Source organism: Octodon degus, unplaced genomic scaffold (assembly GCF_000260255.1).
Source record: "Octodon degus isolate 3935 unplaced genomic scaffold, OctDeg1.0 scaffold00010, whole genome shotgun sequence".
Taxonomy (NCBI): Eukaryota; Metazoa; Chordata; class Mammalia; order Rodentia; family Octodontidae; genus Octodon; species Octodon degus.
In genome coordinates this window covers 19,476,742-19,486,199 of record NW_004524586.1, presented here as the reverse complement: position 1 = coordinate 19,486,199, position 9,458 = coordinate 19,476,742, and the positions used below count along the sequence as shown (strand labels likewise).

At 47.9% G+C, this 9,458-nt stretch overlaps 1 protein-coding gene and 1 pseudogene across 1 annotated transcript; one reads left to right on the top strand and one right to left on the bottom strand.

Moving 5' to 3' along the window:
• Positions 1-1,175: 1,175 nt before the first annotated feature.
• LOC101582117 lies at positions 1,176-1,460 on the top strand (annotated as a pseudogene).
• Positions 1,461-4,324: 2,864 nt separating this feature from the next.
• On the bottom strand, positions 4,325-6,821 carry Nkx1-2 (NK1 homeobox 2). The gene is made up of 2 exons (XM_004625592.1): positions 6,605-6,821; positions 4,325-5,049 (listed from the first exon to the last, which is right to left on the bottom strand). The coding sequence occupies exons 1-2, from the start codon at positions 6,819-6,821 to the stop codon at positions 4,325-4,327; spliced, it is 942 nt and encodes a 313-aa protein (XP_004625649.1).
• Positions 6,822-9,458: the final 2,637 nt, after the last annotated feature.

Genomic DNA, 9,458 nt, shown 5'->3' with positions numbered 1-9,458 from the left:
AAAAAAAAAAAAAAAGAAGAAGAACCTCAAGTTTTCCAGCTCTGTTTTTTTAGCTACCACCTCCAAACCATTCCTAACTCTTCTTCTTCCCACAAGCCAGCTCCAAAGGTTCCCAAACTACATATTCAGGTACAGCCATAACAATAACCATACTTCTCTGATACCATATTCTATCCTAATTACTTTTTTCTCATTATTGAGACAAAATACCCAACACCAAAGTTAAATGGGAAAAGGTTTATTTAGCTTGCAGTTGATAGAGCTTTCAGTCCATGATTGGCTGGCTCCAAGCAAGGTATGGTGGCATGGCAGACAGGCATTGTAGAGGAGAAATAGTTCACGGTAGGCAGAAGATAGCAAAGCAAGCAAGGGACCTTAACAGCATCTTTCTTGCCCCTTTATGTTTTATCTAGGCTACCAGGATCAGGGCACTACCAAACCAACCAGTGGACTGAGTAATCAAACACCTTTCATCTTAGCATCACACACTCTAGATCCAGCCACTTCTGAAAAAGCCCCGCCCATGACTATATGAGGCTTTGAGGGGACATCTAGAGATAAGCCATAACAACCGATAATCCCAGCATTCTGAAAAGTAGACACAGGAGGATCACAAGTTTGAGTCCATCTTGGGTAGCATAGTGATTTAGTAAGACTGTAGCTCAAAATAAAAAAAAATAAAAATAAAAACTGAGATTGGGGGGCTGATGAGATGGCTCAGTGGTCTAAAGCACCAACTTAGAACAAGCTTAGTAAAGCAAATGGACCATGGTTCAATCCCCCAGCACCACATGCCAGCCAGCCCCGCCCCCTGGTGGGCTGAGCTGGCCACACACACACACACACACACACACACACACACAAATAAATAAATAAAATTAAAAAAAAAAAAACAAAAAACTGAGATTGTAGCACTATAATGGCCCTGGGTTCAATCCACAGCATCACTCCCACCCCCAACAATTGTCACTTCTAACTTCAGAAAGATATGACCAGTAAATGGTTCAATTCTGAAGTTATCTGGACACCAGGTTCTTGTTGGAGCATTAAGAATTTCTGAAGTAAAGCTAGGGCATTAACATCCTAGAAATCTGATAGGTAGATATTGATTTAATTAATAGCTACTAATTAAAATTGTATGGAGATTATTTACTTTTGCTACAGAAAATGGTCCTATGGCCGATGAAAAGCCCAAGGAAGGAGTCAAGACTGAGAACAACAAGCACATTAATTTGAAGGTGGCGGGGCAGGATGGTTCTGTGGTGCAGTTTAAGATTAAGAGGCACACACCACTTAGTAAACTAATGAAAGCCTATTGTGAATGACAGGGTTTGTTAATGAGGCAGATCAGCTTCCGATTTGGACAGCCAGTCAATGACACCGACACACCTGCACAGTTGGAAATGGAGGATGAGGATACAATGGACGTGCTCCAGCAGCAGACAGGAGGCGTCTACTAAAAGGCGAACCTGCAACTACTCCAGAACTCTGTTCTTACAGACCAAGAATACGTTCGCAATTAGAAACCTGCAAGTTGGTTCCACCACATCCTGACATTGTACATAAAGTATCTGGTGTATGTGCACAAGCATATTGCTTTTTGTTTTGTTTTGTTTTGTTTTTACTAAATGGCCAACAGTATGTTTTGATTGACATCAAATGGAGATGAGATGGGGAATTACTGGTTCTGTGAACATAATCCCCTTTCTCCATTAGTGGCATGCTCATCAGCTCTTACCTTTATATTCCAGTAAGCTATTTTGCTCTCACTGTTTTAACAGAAAAGACAGCAACATAAAATTCCTTGCATACCCTGTTTGATTGAAGAATTTTAATGTTTTTCATTTATCATTGTAAAACCAAGGACAATTTTATAACTTTTTTGTACGTAGCTGTTACATGTAGGACAATCTGTCTTTACGTAGGAGTAAATTACTCTTTAAAATAGAAGAATCCTAGATAGTTTTTCCTTTAAGTCAAGTGTCTTGTTTTTTAAATAAACTTCTTGTTTAAAATGATAAAAAAAATTAAAAGATTTGCTAATGGAGAGCAAGGAATGATTAAACAAGAAATCATTACAAAAGGAGTTTATTAGGCCAACACATCAATAGAATGAGTCTAAGATTTTCGTAAGAAAGCCACTAGGTCTTTCAAAGCAGGAGATGTCCAAAATCACACATTTCAAGCATCACCCTAGGACAATTGGTGGAGGGAGGAAGGGTCAGGAATTACAGCACCAGGACAGTCCACACAGAGAAAAGCTCCTCCCTTCCTCTCTACTCCCTCTCTTGAACCCAAGTCTGGGTGTCCAATACTGGAAAGAACTGGAATGAAATGTCTTCCACTTATTATAGAACTTTTGCCCTTTCTTCATAGATCTGGCCTCTGTGCGCTTACATTTCCTGCTCATATACAAATGGAATGTTGCTTTTGAGAAATCAACAAATAGTTATTGGCATTTTTAACCAAGGTGTATTATGAATAAAATTATATTCTCTATTATAATAATTACATCTTTAATCTCCTCTGGCACCAGCTGTCTTTTAAAAAGTTATAATGCATTGTTTGGGAATATTCTTTGGACAGAAAAGTCTAATTAGCAAATAATACATAATTAAATACATATTTTCAAGCCTTATGAGTCATGTGACTATAAAGTCTTTAAGTTGGGAGAAAGGAGATATTTTCTATAACTCCCTAATTAAAGAACTGTGTATTTCAAGGGTATAATAGCAAAATTTATTCAAAATTTACTTTTACTTTGAAAACCCCTCATTAAGTTTAATGATCACAATCTGGGCTACCAAAAAATAGTAAGAAATATAGATATTAGCTGGCCTGAAATAATCAGATAAAAATAAGAATAAAATATACATGGCGTGGAGTTGGAGTCATCAGTGTTTCTGACCACATTACACAGAAAACTAACAGAAGGACCTTCTAGAGAAAACTGTCAAGGATTTTATACAACTAATGTTTAGGAAAGACAGTAAAAGCAGCAAATAATGCCAGGACTGAGTCCCTCAGTTGAGCTTGATGAACAAGGTTTTGGCCTCAGCAGTAGCTCTTCACGCTCAGTGTTTCTTTACCAGCCCTTTATAAACGTTTGCTTGTTCACCATCATAGAGAATCTGTTTGGAACAAGAATTGCTTTTAAGTCACAATTCTACACGAAGACCCAAACATGTTTAGTAAAGAGTCCAGTCCCTGACTGTAGGCAGTGTGTCTTGACGAAGCTCATCCTCCAGCGTTTAGAACATGCTAGGACAGACAGACTAGCCAGGACTGAAGTTGGTATGCAGTCCTACATCAGAACAAGCAGCCTCCTGCATAGACTTCCTGGCAGTCACTGGGCCATGACTTTCTTGTCATTGTTATGCATTTTGGGGCCATCACTGCGATTTGTCCAAGTTGATCTCAAAACTTGCAGTGCAACACAGCTGTTTCTTTTTTAGCAGATAACTCTAGCCACAATGCTGAGTGGGACCCTCCCTAGCACAGATCTATGGCCTGCTCAGAAAAATAAGGTACCATTCTATCAAGATAACCTGTACAGTCTGTAAACCACAATAGTGTGCTCACATCCATTTTTTTTTTTTTTTCCCAGAACTGGGAGGTGATTGAACTCAGGCCCTTGAGCTTGCCAGGGAAAAGCTTATTCCACTAAGCCATCTCCCCAGCCCCCTGATATCCAAATTTTAAATGAAGATCTAGAGATGCTGGATTTAGTGTATTTAAAAAGGTCTTTCACAGCGACAACGTGCACCGAGGCCCAGCTCTCTCCAGCTCTGTTCAGGATTTGGGAGGACCCGCTCGCTGGGTTGGAGCCCATAGTCAAGTACCAAAGGGAAAACAGCTCTGAGAAGAAGGGGCAGTTCCTCACCTCTGAGTAGAACAGAATCCTTGAAATTTCCGTGCTAGGAGCGAGTAGCCGCTGCACAGGGCCCGTATTGGCTCTTGGCTCTATCCTGACACTTAGGAGCTCCACCTGGAGTGCCCTGACCCTTGTAAGAGTCCTTGAACTCAACTGAATGTGACGAAAGTGACAAGCCAGTTCGCAAAACAAGATTTTAGGCCAGCTTCCGTCTCCGGACATTTCCTCGTGGGCTTTGCAGCCCGCGTGGACTCAGTAGGTCTGCGTGGCGGGCAGAGGTGTGGCCCGTGTGCGCAGGCGGCTGCTGTCCGCCCTCTGGCGGCGTCTCGCAGAGGCTGGAAGGGAAGGGGCTCGCCGACATCCGAGCGCCAGAAGGGGGCGTCCGGCCCGTCCGCGAAGGAAGGGGCCTCACGCGAAGCGGGTCGCTCGTGGATCCAGAGCACCCCAGGTTCACAGGTGCGGGGTGTAGAAGGGGGTCAAGTAGGAGGGCCCGAGGAAGGGCGCGAAGGGGCTCCCGGTGGCGGCCGTCAGCGAGAAGGATGCGGCGGCCGGGAGGAGGACGTTGGCCGCGGCGTAGGAGGGAAACGTCTGGAAGGGCAGAGCTCCGGGGCCCGGCGGGCCGGGGCTGCCCCCCGTGCCGCCGCCGCAGGTGCCCGCTGCCGCGCCGGCTGTCCCGGGCTGTGGCGCCCCCGCCCCCGCCTGCGCCGCCCCGTCGGCTCCCGGGTTCTGCTTCTTCCACTTGGTCCTGCGGTTCTGAAACCAGATTTTGACCTGCGTCTCGGTGAGGCTGAGCGACAGCGCTAGGTTCAGGCGCTCACACACCGACAGGTAGCGGGTGGCCCTGAACTTGTTCTCCAAGGCCACCAGCTGCTCGTAGGTGAAGGCAGTGCGCGCGCGACGGGGCTTGGCGCAGCTGGGCTCCGAGCGCCGGCGCCGGGGCCGCGGGGAGCCGGGAGAGCCTGGGGCGCCCACCTGGCCGCCCTCGCCGTCCACGCTGCACTCGGCGGTCCCCAGTGTGGCCCCCCGCGCGTCGGGGGAGCGTGCGGGCCCAGTCTGTAGGTGCGTAGCTCGCTCCCGCCTTCGCGCTTGCCCCGCGTCCTCCGCGTCTTCTTCATCGTCTTCGGCCTCGGAGCCCTCCAGGGGGGATGAGGGGCCACCGCCTGGGCCCTCAGTTTCTAGGGGGAAAAAGGCTGGTGATCAGAAGCCTGGAAAGACCCAGGTCTCCAATCTCCCCTTCGTCCTCCGCAGAGAACATAGTTCTCACTCCAACCCGCTTCCCTTTTTATCTGTCCCACCGCTGGACTGCACAACCTTCCAAGAGGAGGAGTTAGGAATATGGCATCCCCTTCCCCTTTACAAATCTGCCACCTAGTAGGTGTTTAAGAAGCGTATGTTGAATGAAGCAATGGTACCTCGCATAGAGAGAGAATAATGAACTCACAGGGCAACCTGGGGGGGGGGTCGTTGTACATTAAGACATCCAGACATCAAGTGCTTTTAGTGATGGTGTGCCTCCCTAGTCGCTAGAAGCATATTTTGGTCTGAGACTCCTAGCAATTAAAAAAGAAGTTATTAACCCCACCACCACCACCACTTAAAGTGAAATTCCCCCCTTTCCCATCTTGCCTCTCCTGCCCTGTTAATAGAGTTTCAGATTTGTGCGGGACCGGATCGATAGATGTCATCTATTAAAGGTAAGTTTTAATCGAACAATATTAGGATCAGACAGGGAAAGGGGGTTTGAAGCCGGTACCTGCAAGCTGCGGACAGGAGATATGCAGGCGCCAGTAATAGAATATCGATCATGGGGGCTGAAGAGAGAGGAGGGAGGCCCCTCGGAGAGAAGATCGGAACAATTACCAGGCCCGCTGTAGGGGCCCAAGCATGGCCTCCAGAGGCACCAAGGCTGGGCCCAGACAATCACCTCCAAACTTGGGGAGCAGCAGAGGGATGCACAGCACCCACCCTCACGTGGGACCTAAGATCCTGACCCTCGAAGTCCCTCCAGGCAAGTCTCTGCCCATGTCCCACCCGGCAGATTCTGCTGTCTTTCATCCTTTTTCCTGCAATAAACTTTCTTGGCCCCTTCCTTAGTTGTCCTCAAGCATTAAGGATAAGTTAAAAAGAAAACAGGTTTCAAGAAGAAAGTGCCAGCAGTGTCCCTTCACCTCAGCCCAGTCCCTAGCCCCAGTCCAAACTTGGGTCTGGGCAGGGTAGACCAAGGGGCAGCAACGTCATGCAGGGGTCTCCAAGCAGGTGGAAATAGTCACCTGGCCACCAACCAAGATCCTGGGTGTAGACTTTGACCTTAGCTCACTCATCCATAAAATGGGAATGACGTTAATGATGCTCTCTACTTCCAAGGTTTTCAGTTTTCATTATTTTTTTCCCCTCTCCAAGCCCAGGTTCTAGTAAGTGGTGGGCACATTACATGCCTGTTAAGAAATGTGCCTGCAAGTGGGCATGGGGTGTTGGTTTCTACTGCTAAGGCGATAACAAGTCAGAACTGTGCTGTGGCCACCCGCTTGGCGTGCAGGGAAAGGGCTTCCATGACAAATCTCAGCCCTAGATGGCTGGGAGCCTCTTTTCTACCTCAATCCTATTCCAAGGAGAGGGCTACCCTTTGCACCTGCTCCTGCGTGCCCTCCCTCTTTGTAAAGATGCAGCTGAGGGCCATTCACCAAGCCCTAACTCTGTGTCACCTGAGTTGCGTCCGCTTCTTATTCTTACCAGAGGTCTCCTGCTCTTGGACAGGCTCTCCACGACTGGCTTCCTTCCCTGCTTCGATCTCCGCCAAACTTTTCTTGGCTTCCTGGGGAGCGAAGCGCACTGCCGCCGGGAGTGCAGCGCGGGTGAATTTTTGTGGATCCAGGATGTCCAAGACCGAGAAGGATATCTTGTGATGGGAGGGGGCCGCCTTGGCCCCGCCATCCTGCCATGCCAACATGCCCGCCGTCCGCGCCCCCGAGGCCGGTGGCAAGCGTTCCGGGATGGCGGCACTCGGGCCAGTCTTCAGCTGTGACTTGGCCGCAGGTCTCTATGGGCGAACCGGTCCGCGCTGCCAAGTGGAGGTGAGGAGGGGGTTGAGAGGCGGGGCGTGCAGAGAGCCGCAGGGGGCTGCATGCCGATTGGCACTTGCAGGGCCCAGGCCCCCGCCACGTGCAGGGCGCGCTGGCCACGTCCTCAGAATTATCTGGCGGGGCCGCTGGCCTGGGGTAGGGGAGCCTCCACGCTCTAGTGCGCGCGCCGGCACCGCGGAGACAGCGTAGCCAGCTCCACCAGCTTCTGCCCAATCCTCGGAATCTAGGGAAGCAAGCTTGGAAGTCTTCCGTCCTGCGGGTCCCCACTCATCACCTCCCCCCCCCCCCTTGGAGTTTACGCCTGGGCCACCTGCCCTGGATTTGGAATGCTGTTGAAGCCAGCACAGATCGTTTCAAAGCAATGCTCAGCACATCTGCTGCCCGACCGGTGAAGAACAGCAATAGCTGCAGACCCATTTACCTCAGATTTCAAAGCGCTCCTGTTCTCACAGTTTATAGTTTACAAAGCCTTTGGGTTTTCCCCATCTTTTGAGTCCTGAACATCATGGAGAGGAGGACCTAGCCTGGCCCAGACCCCTATCATGGTTTTAAAGATGTAAAGATGATCTGCCCAGGGTCACTGTTAGTTGCTGGTAATCTGGGCCTGACCAATTTTTTTTCTTTCTTTCTTTTTCTTTCTTTTCTTTAGTATATCCTTCCATCGTGCAATAAGAGAGGAAAGTCCTTCACCGAATCAGTCTTTCCCTTCTACCCTGGAGTCCAGCAGGGCTAAAGAGTAGGAAGCATTTTGGAGAGGTGACTGCACCCAAGAGACGCTGTGGGCTCTTGCCCAGGAGAGATGGCTGAGGGTGGCTGTCCTGGTTTGCTAAGACCCTAGACAGAGCCATCAAGCTGATCAGCCTTCACAGTCAGAAATTTGGACATCTGCATTAGCAATTGGGAATCCAGAAATAGACTGCTTCTCTGCCCACCTCCCCCCATCCTCTCCCAGCCCCATGAAGGAAAAAGTTCAAAGATACCCTTCTAGTTTTTGTGTAAGATCAGAGAAGAGTGACAGTTGCAACAGCTCCCACCTGCTCCCCAGTTCCTAGGGACAGCACCAAGCACCTGCAAGTGGAGAGGCTTTCACCAGCCACTCCCACATAAACATTCCTTCTATTGTCTCTCGGACTCTGTGAGCACTGTGCGTTTATTTCAGCAGCAAATTCTGAGGCTTCCCCTAGCCTCTCCACCCAGCCCACAGCTAACTGGGCTGCGCCTTTCTTCCCTGCCCCATGTGGTTTCCAAACAATGACTTGGCAATTAATATTGTCTGAGCAGGTAAGAAGTAGGAAGAGGAGGAGAACCCTTCTCATTAAAGTGGTGAGAACTGCTAATCCCATCTGTTATTGAAGAAGTAGCCTTAGAGGACAGCTCCTTGTAGCTTTTCTTATTCAAACCTTTTGGCCCCTCCCAGAGGTGGCCACCAAATTCCCTGCGGACTTTAAAGCCCTGCCGAAATTCAAGCTAGCTCCAAACCTGAAGTGAAGATGGATTGTGCTTTTAAAGCTCAGGAAAGGAAGTGCCCTGCTCAAGCCTACCAGACCACCTCCTGCCAAAGGGAACGCACACCCTGTGAAACCTGGAGAAAATAGTCATAGGACCAAAGGGCAGCACCCAGAAATGGAGACTGCAAACCACAGAACTTTCTTGACTATAGATAGGGGAGTTCATTTTCTGTTTGGACAACTCTTTCTCACATAGTTCTCACTTAAAGTTTTTTGAAAATTTTTCTTTCCCATCCTTCTACTGGCCCCAACGTCTGCCTTTTTTCTCCTGTGTTTGTGTTTTGTTTTATTTTTTTACTTATATTCTTGAGAGTAGCCAGGAATAGATCTTTGTAGGGTCATTTAAAAATGAAAATACTGGGGCCCGGGGAGATAGCTCAGTAGAATAAGTGCTTGCCTGGCAAGTGCAAGGGCCTGAGTTCAATCCCCAATTCCGCCAAAAAAAAAGAAAGAAAGAAAGAAAGAAAGAAAGAAAGAAAGAAAGAAAATGAAAAAACTATCCTAGGGCCCTTTGTCTAGAAGAAACATTGAGACCATTTCATAGAGTTGGTGAGGCTGGCTTTCCAGAGATTCCCCCATACCCCCAAATCAGGGGGGCATGAAAAGCCCCTCAGACAATGAAGAACAGCCTATACTGAGATACTGTATCTTGGTTTATAAACTGTCTCAACAGGGTATATTTAAATTATGTATCATTTTCTTTTGGTATGAATCACCCTTGCTTTGAGGTTCACAGACTTTAAATATACAAACTGAGCCAAAAAAGGAAAAGCAACAAATTGAACTGAAAATCAAGAACACAGAGAAGCTGTATTTTTTAAGCCTGTGAATGTCCTTATATTGATTTTTAATTTTTTCTTGCCTTCATTTTTCTAGCATTTCTCATGTGTGCTCAGTCCAATGAAAGGCTATATAAACTCTCAGTAAAACTTGGCTTCTGACAATAGATCACACACATACACACACACACAAAAGAAAACACCCCTGTGTTGCTAG